General features: G+C 34.7%; 1 protein-coding gene across 4 annotated transcripts in view; it reads right to left on the reverse strand.

Annotated features, from left to right (window-relative positions):
• The window catches only part of NEK7 (NIMA related kinase 7), a 143,912-nt gene that overhangs the window by 74,252 nt on the left and 48,649 nt on the right, over positions 1-21,011 (reverse strand). For all 4 annotated transcript variants that reach the window (XM_079107475.1, XM_079107473.1, XM_079107472.1 and 1 more), the window contains exon 2: positions 12,442-12,526. In XM_079107475.1, coding sequence (XP_078963601.1) covers positions 12,442-12,498 — 57 coding nt within the window. In that variant the 5' untranslated portion in view covers positions 12,499-12,526. The remainder of the gene's footprint in view (positions 1-12,441; positions 12,527-21,011) is intronic.

Below are 21,011 nucleotides of genomic sequence, written 5' to 3' on the forward strand. Positions count from 1 at the left end.
TTAACCAATCATTTTTAGTCCTTTCAGATTGCTTTCTTTATTGGCTCTTCCCTCTGTATTTTAATAGCAATTGACAGCAGTCATTCAATTCTATAAAGAGTTCTACAAACTCAGGCCCTATGCTAGGTTCTAGATCATATTGGCTCTTAATTATTTGTTTATAGACATATATTTCTCCCTATTTATATTGAGTTTCTCAAGGGCAAAGGCCAAGGTTAGATCCTAGCCCTCAACATCCTTCTAAGCTGGGCAAGCTACCCAAACCTGTTTTCCATTTCTGTAAAGGATGGGTTAGTCTACCTCAAAGAATTGTGTCTGAGGGAGATAAAGAATAAGAAGCACCTTGGACAAAGCCAAGCACATAGCAAGTGCCCATTAACATTTAAGGCTTTCCCCTCCCAAGAGTGTCAGGAATGACTACTCTCTACCACCTCATTCTCACACTCTAGTTTTCAAGACTAAAATTCTTCATTAGTCTGTAATTTTCTTTTTCTCATTCCTTCTCCTCTGGGCCACAAATGGTGTCTGTCTCTGTTGCTGGACTTCATATAGTGCCAATGACAACAGAAGCTCCCTGTATCACCCAGTTTGGGGTCTGCTGCCCAACTGTGACACCCCATTTATCATGTGGATTATCTTCCCAATTCTCAAATGAAAATAGCCTCACATCTTGGTTTTAAAGCTACTTGGGTGACAAGACAGTCACTGATATCTAACTGTAGTTGTTATATCCTCATGCCTTTAATAATTATTAGAGGAAGCATTTAATACATAAAACCATGTTTGGTGGTAATCAGGTTGCTGACTGAGACATGTTTAAGATAATGTTACAAAGTCAAACTGAAGAGCACAATAGTTCATGCTGATAAATCAGTGAGTCTGGAAGTACAGCTCCTTGTGACAAAAACTCAGAGGGCATGCTTAATTCAGCACACCATATCTTCCAAAATTACTAAGAACTACCTATCTCATATAAGTATTTTCAACACTCATTTTTGGAGGAAATCTCAAAATATAACTTGAAATAGGAAAAACAAATATAAGCATATATAGGTTGTATTTTTTTTTTTTTTTTTTTCTTGAGAGAGAGAGCTGGCACCAGGTGGGACACCTTCCTCTGATGGAGGAATAGTAACCCAGAGTTAGCACAGCATGTTTATTATTTTATTCTTATTAGAGCTTTATGGTTACACATAGTACTTGGGTTCACCCCAACTAAATATTATTCATACATACATGGAAACAAAATATATTTTATTAATGAGGATTCACTTTTTGTTTTTTTTCTTGGCTTCTAAACCTTTGAATCTCTTTTCCCACTTCTCCCAGGAAAAACAAACCAACAAACAAAAAAGCTTTAATCTTTCTTCCACGTCCGGCCACGGCCCATCTCTATCCTACTTCCTAAAACACTTTACACTTTCATTTCCACATAGGATGTATTTTATTGGTAGATTATCATTACACACGATAGTGAGATTCACTGTGATGTATTTGTACATACACTTAATTTGATCAATTCCATTATCTAGTAGATCCTCTTTCCCTCACCACCTCCTCCTCTCTAATCCTCACCCTGCACTTTACTGGTTTTCTTTCTATTTGCATAAGGTCGCCCCCTTTTTTCATTAGAGCATTATAGTTATACATAATAGTTGGGTTCATTCTGAAAGTCATACATGCATGGAGGCCATGTGTACATAACACACAAATTATACATATAAACACACACACACATATATGTATCAGCAACAAAATATTCAATATCATAAATCAATTAAGTAAATACTCGAGTCAATGAAGCTTTATATATAACCTAAATTTTTGAGCTCTTATTAATGACTATTTTGTGATCTTAAGACCTTGCTAACAACAGTAACTGGGATTAACTTCTACTTGTCAGTTTCTGTTTGCTTTGCAATACTACTTTTCATTTTAAAATAAAATCCATTCTGTGTGCCACTGGCTCTATTCTCACAGGTACAGACACCTTGAACAGTTAATGATTTCCTAGGACTAAAATTAATTTCTTTAATTTGCTTTAAAATTTGAAGTCCAGGACATTTACTGAGCACTAAGATAATTCAGGAAAACATAATTCTCTCTGGGGCAATTAGAAAAGTCACATCATGGACCCAATAGACTCCCCAGAGAGAAAATTGTGTCCTGATAATTCCTAGAGGTATTATTATCAATGATTTAATATACAAGCCAGTATTAATTACAGTATTTAACACCATTAATAAGGTTTTCATTATCACAAACTCATCTTCTCCTGGTGATTTTCACTTCATTGTTTACTTAACAAATTAGTACATATTTTATTAATATTATTGAATTTCTCCATAATTTAGAAGCAACAAATCTTCAAAATGGCCTTCGATTTTTTTTAGCAATGATACTCATACTGTGATATTTTTTTAATCTTTAAATATGCATTACTCACCTCCAAACTATTCAAACCAGAATATCCTGACAATATCTAACATAAATCTATCATATTATCTTCTACTGCCCTTACTAAAAACCAAAAAAAGACAAAACCCAACATGCCTAATTATTTGTACTTCCTCCCATTGAAAATATATCTCTCTAAAATTTCTTTAACTGTTTCAAAAGTAAACTATTCCTAGAAATGCCTAAATGTCAGAGATAGCAGTTTAAACAATATTGCCATTAATCACTAAAACCAGCTTTTTATCAATAAAGGAAAAAATTCACTATAGCATAGGAAAAGGAATGACCAAATAAAATGTGTAATTAAACATTTATAAGACCTTGGCATGTGTAGCATTTAATCATCATTAATTATATTACCCAGCATGTTAATTACAACATTCCAATGATGTCACCTAACTGACTAACTCTCCTAGGTTATCATGAGCAAGATAATGACAGACAGACACTCTCATCTCCCTCATTTCCCCATGAGAACCACCAGCTACATGTGATAAAATTGAATATAGGAGAAAAGACCTCTTACTGAAAAAGACGCATACTGATAAAGACAGATTGTTAAAAATTTATTCATTTATCCCACAAATATAATGAAGGGTTTAACAAACACATATAACACAAAGAAAATAAAGACAATAAACATACAGCATTATTTATTCTGCATATTTAAGCATTATGCAGAGACATAAACTAGATTGATGTGTTAGTTATTTTAGATTGACTAACATTTACAATGAGATTAAAAGACAAAAAAAAATTCTATTACTATGTATAATGTATCAATAATTTAATCAGGAGACCCGATTAAATTTAAATTTTTTAGAAGTAACAAATTATTTTTAATACAAGTTTGTCCCATGCAATATCTGGAATATAAGTATACTTAGAAAGTAGTGCTGGGTGTAATGGCACAGCCTATAATTCCAGCTATCCTGAAGACTGAGAAGGATCTCAAGTTCTAGGTCAGCCTGGGCAACTTGGTGAGACCCAGTCTCAAAATAAAAAGATTTGTGTATGTGGTTCAGTGGTAAAATGCCCCTGGGTCCATCACCAGTAGTGAAAAAAAAAAATCTTTTTAATTTTTAAAGTATTTTCAAATTGTGTAAAACAAAGTATTCATTGTTTATATACCTGGATTTATCTCTAATACAAAAAGAGAGAGAAAGAATGAATGAATGAACAAACAGGTGGAGAAAATCTCCTAAGAAAGGAGTAAGCTCAATGTTTATGGAAAGCAAAAAGCACACTGCAGCTGGAGTGTGGTGAGCAAGGAAGAGTGATAAGAAAGAAGTTTAAGAGGTAATTTCTGACAGAACCACACAGAGCTTTGACAGCAAGAGCAAGGAGTTCGGCTTTGCAGCAGGGAAACACTGTTCTGTGTTCTGTTGCATTCTTTCCAAAGGCAACTCCATGGTGCTGCATGGAGAAGGAACTGGGAGGGAGGATAAGCAGAGTAAGATGGAAGCTGAGAAACTAAGCAGAAGGTAATGGGCCTGATCCGAGGGGTTACAGAAAAATGCCAGACAGAAGGAATCAGGATATGATCTTGAGGTCAGGAGATCTGAGTCAAGAGATTTGCCAACACACTGAATATGAGGACTGAAGGACAAAGAAAGCAAGAATGGCTCAAATATTTTGGCTTAAGCATCTGGATGAAAGGATAGTGATGCCATTTACTGGAAGAAACAAGGCTACAAGAGAAACAGTTTAGACAGACAGTAGGTAAGAACATAAGAAAGGAAATAATGTGATATGGAAAAAGCAATAGGTAGAGAAATCTGGGACCAAGACAACTAATGGCAACCTGTTGTCACCATCATCACCATCATTAATAACATTTAACATGCTAATTACATGCCAAGCAACATACAGGGAAAAAAACTCCATATCAACTGTATGAAATAAAAACTATTATTCTTTGTATTTGTTGATAACAAATAAAAATAGACATTAGATGTTAAATAACTTGTCCTCATCACATAACTAAGAAGTGGGAAACCTAAACTGGACCCCAAGCAATCAGACTTCAGAGCTTATGCTCTAAACCACACACTAGATAGAATCCTCCTGTTTGCTTCCAGCTCCTCTGCATGTTCTTCCCCCAAATGCTGATGCTCCACAGGATATCACCCTCAGCTTTCCTTCTCATTTTGCTCAGTCACCCTGGGAAATCTTCATGGTTCCATTTCCCCCATTTAATGGTTCTCAAGATTAGTGTGGGGTTAAACTAGTTCCAGGTATTCACCTCACCCCCAAATGGACACCCTATCATAACTCCACTAGAGACTCCTTCTATTCCCTTGTACTCCTACACTTAATGAGAGTCAGTGAAGAAAACAGAGGAAAATTTATTCTACATAAATGTAAGTGGGAAAAAACAATCACCTAAATGTGAGAAGTACTTGTTTCATGAAGAGTAAGAAAGCTGTGTGAAACATGGCCATAATTGTATGGCAATGTCATAATATTCGCATGCTAAAAATATAAAGGAGAACAAAATATAAAAGTATCCTAAATGTAAAACACCACTGACCTCTAATAAACCAATGCATGAATTCAGTATTGTTCTTTAGTTCACATGGGAAGCTAGGGTCTTATTTAGAAAGATTTTCACCACTGAAGATATGCCTGAAGCTCTATTTGAAGTTATAATCAGAGCTAGCTTGTGAGTCACATGAAAATTATTGGTCTCATTTAAGAACATCTCATTTTGGTCAGAAAGAGAATACCAAGACTATTTACTTGAATCACCAAGTAGATATATAGCTCTAAAGGACTTTGGATTATTCCCAAATGTCAAAGTCACCCTCAAACACAGAATGATTTAATCACTGTGATTATTAAAACTGTATTTCAAGCTTTTAACTCAGTTCCAAATAAAGTTGGAAAGCTAGTTTGATTAATGTCAGTTTCGTCTTTGCCCACATCACTCTGAAAGAACTGTTCAAATAGAAATTCCAAGACAGCAGACAAGAGAATACTGTCTTCTCATTCTTTTCAAAATCATCTACGTTTCTCAAGGCACTTCCTTTAATAGATGAGAAGCTCTCACCCCTACACATGTAAATGTGAACAATCCATCTAAATTCAAAGATAGCTCAAATATATTTTAAATATTTTGAAATCTTTCTCATGTGACAGCCTCCTTAGTACTCTCATTGCCACACTGTCTTTTCCTAAAATAATGCTAAAGTAACTGAAATTCACATTATATAGCACTATATAGTTTATCAATATTTGGATGAAGAAGTAGAAATTAACTTTTGATTAGAGCTTAATTATCTATCAACAAACATATGCAAATTACCCATTATCATTCATTGATATACAAAATAGTATTGAATAGATATTCTTCTTATAAACACCCTAGTGTAAGGAACCACCCATAATCATTATTTTTTCTAAGTAATCTTTTTTTATCTTCCAATTTATGTATTTCCTCTACTATGATATTTCCCCTAGGGTCTCTATCATAAAGCCACTTTTCTAAGTAATATACATTCTAATGAGCCATTAGTGACTAAATTTCCTTGAATACCACCTGAGACCATCATCTTACCACCTTAGATTTAAAGATAAAAGAAATTGTGCTATCAAGATATGACTGAATCTAAGCTCAAAATAGAGAAGAACAAGATGATCAGATGATGCAGACCTTCTAAATCACATTTTAAAAATATAGAGTTCACCCTAAAAGCAATAAGAAGCCAGAGGAATCAGGCAAAGAATATAATAAGATGTATACTTAAGAAAAATAACTCACTGCAATACCGATTAGGGACCAGAAATGGCAAAATAAGAGGTGAGGAAATCAGTTACAACACTGCTGCAATAATCCAGGCATCAAGTGACAATAATCTATCAAGACAGGACAGAGACAATTAGCAGATTATCTATTTACAGGGTAAAATCAAGAGAATATGGAAATTGCCTAAACATGAAGGATGAAATTCCCTTGTTTCTAGGTGAAGCAACTATATAGATGGTCGAAATAATCACAAACAAAATTTCAACCATGAGCAGAATACAATAAATTTCACTTTGAAGACAAATTTTGAGGTATATATAAAAATATTAAGAGCCACAGTAATGAGGTAATGAGATTGACAGGGAGCATTTGAGGAATTTTATAAAAGCTAAAGAATACCTTACTTGGATTCAGACTGCTCTGGGTCAAATCCCAGCACCACCAGTTACTAGCTCTGTGACCAAGGGCAAGTTAGTCCATGATTTTGAGCCTCAATCTCCTCACTTGTAAGATGTGAAAAATAATGCCTTACAAGGTACCTGTCAGAATTAGATGAAACTACGTACTAAAAGGACCAAGCACAGGGTAGGTGCTTTGTAAGACCTCAGTAGTAAGTAGGTACTGGTAGTAGCAGCAATTTTACTACCCAGGGTGAAGATATTAAGACTGAGCATGGTAATCAGGTTTTCAACTACTGTGAGGGGCAATGAGATGAGAAGATAATAGCACGAACCTCAAAGCTGCAGTTCCCACCCTTCCCTCCAACCCCTACACAAATAAGTAGTGGTCTGGAAGAGGCACTGTGGACAGAGAAGGTTGGTGTTCCTGTCTCCTAGCACTGGGGTATAAACGTATGGAAGAATAAGCCTCCTCTTGAGAGGTTTACAGGGGAAGCAGCGCCATAGAGGGAAAGAGGTGGTTCTAGTTAAACCAAGGTGGTGAGGGAGTTCAATACAAAAGAGAATGGAATGGGTTGTTACATGTTATTATGAAAGAGAAATCTTAAAATATTTACATATTTTAATATTTAAAAGGTAATCCTTGAAAACAAAAGGATGAGATTATTTGAAACCAAAGTATTCATTCAATGGCACTATGAGTACCAATTCTGGGATCCAGGGATAGATCTTATACTCTAAAAAAAATAATGAGCAAAATGAAAAGTGATGAAGATTTTTTTTCCATTCTATGGAAAAAGAAATAGGACAGGGAAGGCATTCCAGGTGGGAAGGATGATTCAATTTTTCACTTGGTGAAAAAAAAAAAAAAAAAAATCAAAGGATGATCCAATTTTCACCAAGTAAAAAAAGAAGGTGATGTTTAAATATATACTTGAAGAAGATGAGTGAGCAAGCTGATAGAAAAATGCCAGAAGGCTTTAAACAAAACACAGTTTGACTGAAATTTCATAAGGGTCATTGACTGCTGTGGTGGAAACGATGGACAGGGAAGGAAGGGCACAAGGGTAGAAGCAAAGAGACCAATTAGGAAGCTACTGCAATGCAGCAGATAGAAATTAAACTTCAAGTAGGTGGTAGCAAAAGAGGCGGTAAGAAGTGTGCCAATTCTAAACATATTTTAAAGAGAGAGCTTATGGTATCTGCTAAACTAAATGTGAGGTGAGAGAAACAGGAGGAAGTCAGGCTTAGCTCTGGAGTGTTAGTCTCAGAAACGAGAAGGATGGACTTGCCACCAACTGCAATAGAGAAGACAAGGGCTAGCACAGTTTGGGGGAAAATATTTAGAGTTCAGTTTTACACACACTAGGGTTAAGGTAGGCAAGTTTAATGTCAAGTAGGCAACTGGGTGTAAGTTTGGAAGAGACAAAGGTCCAGGTCAAGCTGACTTAGAGTCTCCAGACAATCACGAGACTGGAAGAGATCAGCAAGTAAGTGGTACAGATGGACAGAAAGCAAGTCCAAGAACAAGTCCTGGGGCACTTCACTGGTAAGAGATTCTGGAGGATGAGGAGACATCAACAGAGGAGGGCCAAAAGACAAGAGGAAAACAAGATCCTGGAAGTCAGATAAAAGAATGATTTCAAGAAGAGAATACAATACAATAAAGCTGATATTACAATAAGGTCTGAAAACTGGTCTGAGACTAAGAGGCATGAAGTGACAGAATTTTGAAAAGAGCAGTTTAGAGGGCACAGGAGGGAACACGCTTAACTGGAGTAAACTTGAGAAAGGAGAAATGTGAAAGAGAACTATAGATAACTCTTTCTAGAAATCTGCCATAAAGGGGAGTAGACAAATGGGTTAGGAACTAATGAGAAGAGAAACTTCAAGGACTGTTTGGGAATTCTCCCTCTGTTTTTGCTGTTTAGACTGAAGAAATAAGAGCACAGTAGAAGAAGCTAATCTCAGTGGGAGAAATGGGATCTGGGGCTGCTGGGAAGATTGGCCTTTGTGAGCCATATGTTCAGTTCATCTGATAGCAACCAAGGGAGACTACATGAGTACAGATATTGGAAGGAGGATGTGGAAGTTCTTTTCTGATAGCTTCAGTCGTTTCAGTGAAATAGGAAATATGGGTATCAACTGAGAGTGAGGTTGGGCAAGGACATGCTGGGGCTTTAAAAATAGAAGAGAGTGAGGAGTGTAGGGAGTGAAAAGACTAAGGATATGATTGCTGAGAAGCATCAGACTTTACTTAAGATTTATGGCCATCAATTTAAACTATAGCCATAATTTTCTTTCCTCAAAACAGCTACTGCTTATTCTCTTGCACCCACATCAATGAAGTGTGAACTATTATAAGAATTAACATCTACTTTTTATAAAAACTTCCAAATACAGAAGCTCTCTATTCAATGTCATATGACAAAATACCTATATACAATCAGTTTATCAAAAGAAGCAAGGTAAATGATCCTTATTGCCCAAAGAAAAATCTGGAAGATAAACTTGAGGGAGAGGAAGGTAATACAGATCGTGTGCAAAAATCTTATCCACTTGATAGAGTCCAATGGGTCTACCTTTCCCCTGGCCCACAGTGAACCTAGGTTACTACCCTGATCATGCTACGAGGTAACTTTATCACCTCTCTTCATGCTTACTTCACGGAAATGCAAAATCATAAATGGAACACAGTTTGCACTGCCATGAAACTTAAAGAAATGATCAGTCTGACTTCCTGGTTGAGTTAGAAAACTCTAAGATTCTAATACTTTCTAAGCCGTAAAAAAGACTGTTTAGTTTTCTACCTGTAGATCTGTATTGTCTTCCTTCTTTCACAGGTAGCCAAAGTATTAAGATATTTTCAAATTTGCCCAAAAAAAAAAAAAAAAAGAAACCATAACCTAAGCCTCTAATCATTATTATAATCACAATTAATCTTCCCAGAAAGTCATAGAATTAAACTCTGGTAATAATTATTTTGTATTTAACTTAGTGATAAAAAAGTGAAAGTAACAGCCTGCTTCACGCAATAAGCAGAAATCAAAATACTCAATTTTGTGACTTGTACTGCAAGGTAAATGTTTTAAACTTCCATTGTTTAGTCTTACGGTAAAAATTAAATGTTTTGTTATTTCTCCATCACTATCTATTATACAAATATAAATTTTTAAAAGAAGCTAAATTTACTGTTCCACAGTAGTATAGAGGGAAGGAAGATATTGAGGATGAGAATCTTGCCAAAATATCCTTTTGGTACCCTCTAACTTAATTAGGACTCAAGGTAGGAAGAAGGATGAGGAGGAGAGTCAATAGGAAAACAATTTCCCCTAAGATCAAAAGAATGAAAGTAATGCAAAAACAAAGACACATAAATTTCACATTCTAAAACTTAAAGAGGGATTCATACTATACTAAAAATGAGACCACATATTATGCATCATAGGATTAGATTATTCATCTAGAAACAAGAAAAAGAAAGGATATACTGAGAATATACATCCCTCATCATAATAATAGGGCGTTGTTATTTGACACTTAGAAAGCTGACTTTCTTAGTTTTCTGTTTGTGTCCAGACTTACATTAGCATTACAAAAGTGAAAGAAGTCACTGGCTAACCATATGTTGCCACATCACCCCCATTACTCAGGCCAATGGTGTGGAACAAAACAAAAGGAGGTTGTCAACCTGGAGCAGAGGCTGTCCTTTCCCAGTCTTGTAAAATAATGCCACTGAGAGCAGAAACATTTTTCAAAGACTTAATAAGCAATAACGCCCATAAGCTCCTGTCAGGTAATCTCTCTTTCTTTCACTGTCTCACACCATCAGTCTGAAGGCAGAGTAGGGCAGGGGGTTGAGGTGGGGGTACTCTCCCTTCCCCCACTTACCATGAGGCTGCTAGAGCTTGGGATGACACATGCCTGTTTCCAGCAGGGAAAGAGGTTCCCCCACACAGGAGAAGCAGCAGGAGGTACAAAGGAAAGGAACAGTGTGAAAAGAAAAGCAGAACCATGTCTATAATTTTGAAATTTATACTGTGTGGCAGCCTAGTCTAATAAGAAAACAATTATTTTCATTTTTGCTTCCTACTGCCACATCGACCTCTCCTGGTTGGTGAGAGAGTAAGAGGCAAAAATGAAAGAGCTTTTTTTTTTTTTTTTCATTGAAACAGCACTGTTCAAAACGGTGAGCTTCAAAATCATAAAATGAACTACCTAATTTTTAGAGGTGTTCTTTTATTGTCTTCACTAGAAGCCATTTAATATAAAACAACAGAGAGCATATGTATATAAAACTAGCACCAAGATCATGCTGTTATCTAGTGGATACAGGTTATCATAAACTTGATAACAAAACTGATGACCATTACACAAAATATAGATGGTAAATTTAAGAAAAACAATCTTCTTGATATTAAAACATTGGACTTAACTTTAAGGTAAAGGGTCTCAATTCAATTCAGAGAATTCACATTTGTTTGGTATAACAAAGAAAAGTTACCTGAAAGTGCAATTAAGTAAAGGTTTAATTTAAACATTTAATTTTAAGGAGTTCTCGGTTAGTTTCAATTATATATTCTTACTAAGCCCTTGCTACATGTGAGAAATATAAGTATCATAGGGCATGCAAGGAAAGACAGTCCCTTTCCCTCACAGAGATTTTAAACCTAACATAAGAGGTAAGGAAAATGCCCATAAAAAAAGACAAGAAGGTGTCAAAAATACGGGAAGAGATGCAAAGAATAACCATCAAGTATCCAAGGGAAAAAACACATTCAGATCAGATAAAGCCTTCCGGGAGAAGTGGCATTTTAGATGGTCCTTGAAAGATACACAGAATTTCAAAAGTTGGAGGGGAAGATGGAAGTTGTAAAATGAAAAACATCACAGAAGCAGAAACAATAGCTTTTTTAGGCAGTGTTTTCTGAACTGTACTTCTGGGAGAAGTCAATAGATGCACTGAAAGAAAAGGATTCCATAGATCAGACTGGAAACCACTACACCCTATATCACTCTCTTTGAAATCTCAATGAACATCTGAACAGGAAGGGTCTAAAGAGGCTGACATAAGTGACTGTTTACCCCCAATTTCTCAACCTATTTGACTACAGATCTTATTTGAGAGAGCATCTATCAATTCCTCAAACACTGTCAGAAATACTATCGGAGCAAAAACCAGGGCAAGACCAGGGGAGTACATTGAGACCTAATGCAGAATGCCTTCAACACCAAGCTGAAAAATAGTCTTTATGAAGGACAATGGTAAAAATGATGTGCTAGCCCCACACATTGATATTTCTTATTTTAAATGTGTTATTACATACTGAGCTTTATGACAAGCATTAGTAACAAATAGTAAATTTCAATAGTACATACATATTTGTTACTGAAATATTCTTTCCATTTTACAAGAAACAAGGAACTACTTAAAAAAAGAAATAAATTACTACTATTCACAGAGAGAAAAACAATAAAGTTGTAGGCAAGGCAAATCATCACCAAAGCAGAAACAGTAAAACGGCACTCCCCAGACACAGTCTCACTTCCCACCCCTCCCTCCCCCTGCCCCCATGCCCACTAGCAATACTTGAAGCCTATAGGTCATTCAAATAAAGATAACAATAAAACTGCTCTTGGGTGTTCCCATATGTACATGGGAAGAAAGCATTATAATACATTTTTTTAGGCAAATAATTCTGACTAAAACTTAGAAATTCAAAGTTAGCATTTTGGGCTACTTTACTTCCTAAATGAACTGTCAATAAACCATTCTCTTCTTCATACATATTTAATGTAGATATGTATACATATGTCCATGTAATTAGAATAAATTACCTGTGGTTGGAACTGAGGAACAGGTGGCCCTTGCATTCCTTGTGATTGCTCATCCATTGTCTGAAGCAACAGGAATTTCAGAACTCTGAAAAAAATGTACAAAGTTGAAATTTAAATAATGTGATCATTACCAATTCATGTAATCATATGTCTGACACATGCATTCAAATGAGATTCATATAATGCTTCAAAAATTAAGGTACCTTGTATTCTTATTTCTGCCATTTGCTAAATCCAAGCTGTTTAACTCAAATATTCAGTCTCAACAACATCCACTTCTCTGAAGTAGTATGTGTTTAGAAATATATTTCTTGAAATGAAATTCTTTTCCTCTCCAGTCTCCCTTATAAATCAGTGACACTTCCCTTTACCCCACACATTATGACAATTATCATGCTAAGCTCACTATAATTATGCTCAATATCTGATATCGCTAATAATGCACCTAATCTTTATATTCTAAAAACATTAGGACTTTCAGTACTTTTATTCTTCTATTAATTTGTACTGCTTACTGTGATTTTTAGGTGTAAACTTATAATACTAGTCCTTATATGACAGTGTTTAGTCTTTTATGCATATTTTGTTTATAATTATAAAATATTCATCCATTAATTCTGTAAACCTATGCTGAAGACCAATATGTGCCAAGTACCTCTTCAAAACAATCAGAATCCAGAAGCTACTTTGTGTGGACTCTCCTCAACAGCAAGTGGTTTTAGGCACTTTTTAAATGCTATCACTAAAAAATAGGGGCCCTCTAAATAGAATTAACTGATAAAGAAAACAAAACACAACTTCATTGCATTTTTTTCAAAGCAATGAAAATATTCTGAATATGGGTTAGTTACATTGCAAATATCTTCTACTACCCTATGACTTGTCTTTTTAAAACCTTGCCAATGGTGTCCTTCAATTAACCAATGAACAAAAATTCATTTTAATGTATTCTTAAGAAATCAGTTTTCTTTAATGATCAATATTTTTGTACTATTTATGAATGATTTCCCTCCTCTACAACCCTTATATTATTTACTAATAAAAACTTGTGTTTTATCTTTCATATTCAGATCTATGATCCAATTGGAATTAAAAATTTTTATGAGGAAAAGTCAGAATCTGTTTTTCCTTATAGATACCCAAATGACCTCAAGTCATATATTGAAAACATTACCCACTGCCACACTACAGGGCTCTGTCATCTGTGTCACACATCAAGTGACTCTGAATACACACACAGAGATGGCCCTCCATAAACAGGTTTGTGTCTGTATTAAACCTGTACAGATGCTTTTTCCTTATTATTCCTTAATAACACTTACATAGCATTTACATTGTATTAGATATCAGTAATCTAGAGATGATTTAAAGTATATAAGAGAATGTATGTCAAACTATGTGCCAATATGTAAGGAACTTTAAATACATACATCCTATTTTATGTAAGAGATATGAGTATCTGAAGATCTGCAGGAAGATTATGTACATCTGTCTCAGTCGTCTCTTTTGTTCCAATGGTCTATACTTGTCTTTGCTAATACCCATACTACACTATAAGGGTATACTATCCAAATACAGAGCAATATGAACATTACTACTATTCTATACAATTATAGTATCAATTACTGTAGCTTTATTATGAAGTATTGATATCTGCTTAATCACATATCTGATCTTAATATTACCTTTAGACTCCGTATTTCCATTAAAAAACTACTTGGGATTTTGATTGAGGTATACTGACTATAAATCAATTTGGGGAGAAATGAAATCTTAATATCAAATCTTTGAACTCAAAAACTATCTCATTTTACGTTTAGTTTCTTTCAAAATAATTTTCACTTTCAATATACTCATCTTTCACATCTTTTTCCAGATTACTTCCTAAGTGTTTTATATTCTTAAAACTGCTGCACATTGTGAATTGTTCTCAATTTTCTAATTATTGTTAGTATATAGAAATACAACCAATATCTGTGCATTGACCCTTTATCTTCCCACTTTCTTCGTTCAAGTGGCTTCTTCAATTGATTCTTGCTTTACTGCAACGGCAAGAACTTCCAGTACAATGAATAGAAAAGTAGACATCCTCTTTATGTCCCTCATCTTAGGGGATAAGAATTCAGTCTCCTACCATTAGGTATAATTTTGGTTTACATTTCATATAGATGCCCTGATTCATCAGGTTGACAATTCCCTTCTATTCTTTGCTGAAAATGTCTATAAAAAGATGTTAGATTTTTGTCAAATGTTTTTTGTGTGTCTGAGATGAATATGATTTTCTACTTCAGTTTGTTACATGTTGAATTATGTTGATGTTTGAATGTGAAACCAGTATTCATTTTTTGAAATTATTTCATTTGCAGGAAAATGAACAGAACAGGAAACCATTTCGTTAAGTGAAATAAGCCAAACTCAGAAGGTCACAGGTCGTATGTTTTCTCCCACTTGTGGACACTGGAGAGAAAAAAGAAAAGGTGCCAGAGGTGGGGGGTGATCATATGAAAAGGATAATCAACAGAATAAACGGACAAGGGAGTGGGGAGGGAGAAGGAAGGGTAAGTGCCGTGAAGAGACATAGGCCAAATTATATTGTTATATTTTGTAAATGTACTAACATGCAACAACAAATTCCACCATTATTCACAACTATAATGCAACAGTAAAAACGGCAGAGGAAAAAACAGTATTCACTTTGGGGATGAACTACTTGGGTATGATACATAATCATTTTTATATATATCTGGAATTGATTTTATATGGTTGTTTATGGTAAGGATATGAAATGCATCCCCAAAGGCTCATGTGTTGAAGTCCTCATCCCCAATGCAGCAATGTTCAGAAGTGAGGCTTGAGAAGTGATTTAAGTATGAGGGCTGTAACTTAATCAATTGATTAATCTATTAATAGGTTCACAATTGAGTGGAATATTGGAAGGCAATGAAAGCCACAGGAGGGGGAGCCTAAGTGAAGGAAGCAGGTCACTGAAGTTTGCCCTGGGAGGGTAGTATATCCAGTCCCCAGAGTCTCCCTCCATCCCAACTCCTCTACCATGTGCTCCCCACCAAAGGCCCAAAGTGAAGAGGCAAAGTGACCAATGACTGAAAATTCTGAAACAATGAGCCCACATGAATCTTCCCTCCTTTAAGTTGATTTTCTAAGATACTTTTTCATAGCAATGAAAACCTAACACAACAGCATTGCATTCAAGGAAGGAAGCAGTATGAGAATCATAGTAGTAAATCAACTTTATTAATGAAATCAAAATTAAAATCAGCATTTCACTTATGATATCCACAGATAGTTTCAAAAAAACACTCTTCCACAGTGTTGGTGAAAGACTTCTATGATATATGACTCTCTCTTAGAAACTCATAGTAAATATACTAAATGATACAAGCAGACCTGTAATTTTTTTTTTCTTTTTAATTTGGTGGTGGTACCAGGAATTGAACTTAGGGGCACTTGACGACTGAGTCACATCCCCAGCCCTATTTTGTATATTAAGGGACAGGGTCTCACTGAGTTGCTCACTTTTGCTGAGGCTGGCTTTGAACTCACAATCCTCCTGCCTCAGCCTCCTGAGCCACTGGTATTATAGGTGTGCACCACCTCACCCGGCCAGACTAGCAGTTTTTAAAAATATCTTATTTAACTTATTTAATCATGAAATGCTTTGTGTAACATTTTAAAATATTCCACAACTTGACTGATACCAGGAACACAAAAATTCTGTGCTGCATCTGTGTGGTCTTAGCATACCTACTAATATATGACAATAGGTACACAAAAATTATAAGAAGTTAAAGAAACACAGAACATGAAGAAACCTAAAGTGACATAATCTAACTATCTGCATAACTGAGAAATCATTTCTATAGCATCCCAGAAATGAGACCAAAGAGCATCTACTTAGAAAATAAAAATCTGTGTAAAATTCTCATGTTGAATGTAAACTTATTAAATATAATAACAAAATTTTCTTTGTGTAATGCCTAAAATAGTTCCATGTGTATTGTATTCTTAATGCTATTTAATCCTGCATAAATGAAGAATGCATTTTAATACTAAAAATATATTAAATATATATTTAGTTTTCTAAGTTATAAAATCCATGTTTCAGGGACCTGTGTCTATAGGTATATCTCCAATGACTGGCATATATAGGTGGCTAAATGGATATTTAATGAGTGCATGCATGCCTGTCCCAAAAATATAAAACAATTCTTGCTACAAAAAAAGTATAAAGTCAATGGTGAGAAAAACCATCAAATTAAAAAAAAAAAAAAAAGTTAGAATTCAAATCTACAAGCAAAAAAAAAAAAAAAAAAAAAAAAAAAAAAGGCTGCCCAGAAGATGCTGCCTCCTGCAACTGAGTTTTAAATAATGAACAGGAAAAATTAATGTCTGCATAAGCCAAAGAAGACAAGGATTCTAGAAAAAACACATCAAAGTACCCAAAAGCATTGGACAATGTCATATATGTAATTTCAAATTAAAGTTGGTGGCTGGTGGAAAATAAAAGTATGACAGTAAAAACAGACAGGTGTCAATTCATGAAAAAAATTGTACGGTGTTTATCCAGTTGGTAGCAGGGAGCTAATGCTAGGTTTAAGAAGCTAAGAGAGAAAGAGAGAGAGAAAAGCTGACTTTATGAAAGATAATCTTTCTAAAAGTAAGACGGAGGAAGAGGGGACAAAACTGAAAGCAAGAAAAGATAACCAAGTTACAGCAACAGTCCTGATGAACCAGTGAGGGCCAACACCAAGGTCCTTTGATTCATTCTCCACAGCTTTCAACGCAACGCACTAGCCCACCTGCCAAAATATACTATGATCCACATCTGGCTGGCCTTCCCCCTGTATTATTGCTACTCTTTTTAAGTACCATTTTCTATCTGAAGCTCATACATGCTTCTGAGACTTGAATCTTTATTTATTTATTTATTTATTTTCAATCTACACCCTCATCTCAAACCATCCCATGCAATTTCAGGTCTTTTTAACACTATTCATATATAATTACTCTGAAATGTACATTTCGTCCATAAGTATCTGCCTTAGGCTTGCAGCTACAAATGCCTGTATTCAACTGCCAACCAGGCATTTCTACCCAAATAGAGGATTCAATCTTTCATGTCCCTTCAAAACCTAATTCTTTCTTCCCTCTTTACATGTATCACTACTCAGTTGGTTCAAACCCACAATGCTGAAACTTTTGGGATGCTGGATTTCTTTACATCAGAATCTAAAACCCTTTGTTAATATGGATTGTATAGATCTATACCACTTATATTAGGAATTAGAACAAATTTTAGAGACATACTCACTTGTTTGCAAATAAAAATACCTTATATATTTACATACATAGCATCTTAGGAAAATAGCTACATTTAAAAAAAATATAAGCATTGGTTTACATTTTGCAAGGTTCTTCTATGTCTATCCTGAGAGAAGCAGCTTCTACACTGAATCTGCTGATATGCTGTTTGAGTTATAGTTTGTAAAAAGTCTGCCTGTGTACAAATGTATAGTTGGAAAAGAAGTATTTTAGTAGCCATTCATGTCACTGTGGATACTCTGACATTACAGCAAACTTGGCAGATGGGTAACTAATGGGTAACTACAACGTGGACTTCTGAATCATATCAGTGAAATTTCTTACTCTTATAACCCAGTGGTCTACTCTGACCCTTGAATAGATCTTCTACTCATGTATAATTTGTAGCATCATGCATTGGTCATCTAGAAATATTTAGTTTACTACGTTTCTGAGCACTTTTAAATTTTGACCATTTCTTTATAACATATAAGAATTTGCATCTGTTAATATTACACTAATCTCCTCATAAAAGTCTTTAAATACCAAGTCAATGTCACACAGTGATGAATACTAGTTTTCCAAACTTCTAATTTTCATTTTAAAAGTTCAGATCTTGTCATTGGCACAATAATATCAGTGGTTCTTCTTTAAAACAGTTTGTTTTATAAAACCTCTCTAAAAACCACAATTTGTCAGTCATTTTCTCAAGCAAAAAAGGTATCCATGAAAGCAGCAGCTTGCTCTTCAATAAGCTTGCTCTTCAATATACATTACAAATGCTTTTCCTTGACATGACTCATTTGCTGCAATAGTAGTTTAAACACACTTCCCATTTCATCACATTTGTACTTCATTAAAATACAAACTCCAAGGTTGGTGTTTGTTAATAATCATATGCTTTTATCACTTCATGCAGGACTTTTTGGGGGCAGAGGGTGTTGAAGATCCAACACAGGACCTCATGCATGCCAGGCAAATGCTCTACCACTGAGTTACACTCCCAACTTCCTTCAAGGGAATTTTTAAATGAAACTTCCATTTTATATCACCAGTATCCAACAGGTAAAAAACACAAGGAATAATGTAGTTTGGTGCCACCACACTGATTCAAGCTAACATACCAGTAGCTTTGCAAATAATGTCTTAGTATGATTACAAAATCATTTTGATGCTGAAGACCACATGAAATGGACTCAAGGACCCCTACCCTCAGAAGCCTGTATACAACATTTCAAGAAGAGTTGGTCTCAACAAAAGTCAAAAATGTATCCTTTAGTCTTCCACTTTCCTTAACCCCCTGCTCCCCATATTTCATCTGTGTCATTTGTACTATATGTCTTGATTCATCTGTTTCCCCACTACCACTAAGATTACCTTAAATGAATTATCACTATGTCTCCACTTGAAACTGCTAAAATAATCTACTAACTGGTCTCTCATTCTCCACAGTAATATTTTAACAAATCAAATCATGACACTTCCACTGCTTTTTTATTTGAATAAAATCCAAACTCCTTGCCAAATACTGCAGGGCCCTATAAATAATCTACTACCTGCCTTTTCCATATTAGCTCAATCCGTCTCACTGACTACTCTCTAAGGCACTCAACTCCCTTCTGTTCTTGCAACCTGCTCAATGCTTTCTAATGTCAGGGCCTATGTATGTGCTATCCTCTAAATCCAGAATCCTGAATGGCTGGCTCCAAATCAAACTTACCTTAACCACCCTCTCTTAAGTAGTGCTCTCTCTCCCTCACCCCCTTTATCTTTCATATCACCTGTTTTTGTTTCTATGCCACAATTTTAACAATTCATAATTGTCCTTTTTGTTTGTTCCTTATGTATCTTCTCTGCGATAACATAAGTAACAAAAGGACAAAAACTATCATTTTGTTGCCTGCTGTGAACCTCAGCAAGTACCTGGCACAGAATGAGCACTTAATAAACATTGGTTAAATGAATGAAAAATGAATGGAAATGAGGAATATAAGACAGATTTTAGAGTTGCTTTTGGTAAGGCTTTGGGACTTGTGATGGATTAAGTACAGCTGGTAATAGAAAAGTTAAAGACAATTCTAAAATTTTAGCTTGGGGGAAATAGCACATGGTTGTATCACAATCCAAAGTAGGTAATAGAAGGGAAATAAAAACAGAATGGGTGTCAGCAAGGAAAAAGTACAAGGGGAAAGCAATACAGAAAAACTTAACTGTGAATTATAAGACCATATACAAAAACTTTTATAAAAACCAAAGTGTGCCAAATAGAATCTTTGGAGAAGTAGAGTCCCATACACTGTTTTATATTCTGGAACCATTACTTATTAGCAAAAACTTTTTGATATGATTGTAAATAGTTCTTAAATACATTATAATTCCCCTAAATACTCAAACATTTTCACATATAACTATAAACTCAGTACATATTAAAGTAAAACAACTTTCTCCTATTCTTGTGGACAGCAACATGTCCAACAAACTTAGAAATCTGAATTGTGAATAGACATGAAAACTCAATAATAAAACCATTTAATTTTAAGAACTCACGTCAGTCAGTGAGCTATTTTTTAATTATTCATGTGGAAATAGGAAAATTAAGCAAAACATTATATCAATTAATAATAGTGCTTAATGACATTGTACTTGGCAACCATCTAAATCTAAACACTGAAAAAAATACCTTTCCTAGTTTCCATATTTAACTTAGCAAATTCTGAAAATAACACCCTGAGATAATTAGAAAACTAAACCATGCTAAGTGTATATTTTTTTGAGAATATAATTTCAGTGGAAAGAGTACAACCAATGCATTCACCTTTGCCAAAATCTTAATCAAAATGAGTTTTACTCTACATGTATAGACATCAGTGAACTTCATCTTTAAAAATTTACTAGAAATTGATCTGAAATAACCAGTATGTTTTAAAGCACTAACCTGATTCCTAACCAATTACAAAGTAATTGGTAATTCTATAATCCTAATTACAGAATGAAAAAGAAAAAAGATTACATTTTGCAAAGGTATCTGTAAGAAAAATCATTAAGTGAAGTGAATATTATTTGTGGTAATGATTTTCATCAAAATAAATCACCTATATTATAATGAACCTTTATAAAGAAAAAAGTTTTAATTATAATAAAGAACATTTAGCTAAAGAACAATGTTTCCTTCATTCTACAACAAGAAATTCTTTAACACCAAAGAGGGATATAAAGACTAGTCAACCTCAATTATTAAGATTAAATTTCTA

Source organism: Sciurus vulgaris, assembly GCF_902686455.1.
Source record: "Sciurus vulgaris genome assembly, chromosome: 12".
In the NCBI taxonomy this organism is placed as follows: domain Eukaryota; kingdom Metazoa; phylum Chordata; class Mammalia; order Rodentia; family Sciuridae; genus Sciurus; species Sciurus vulgaris.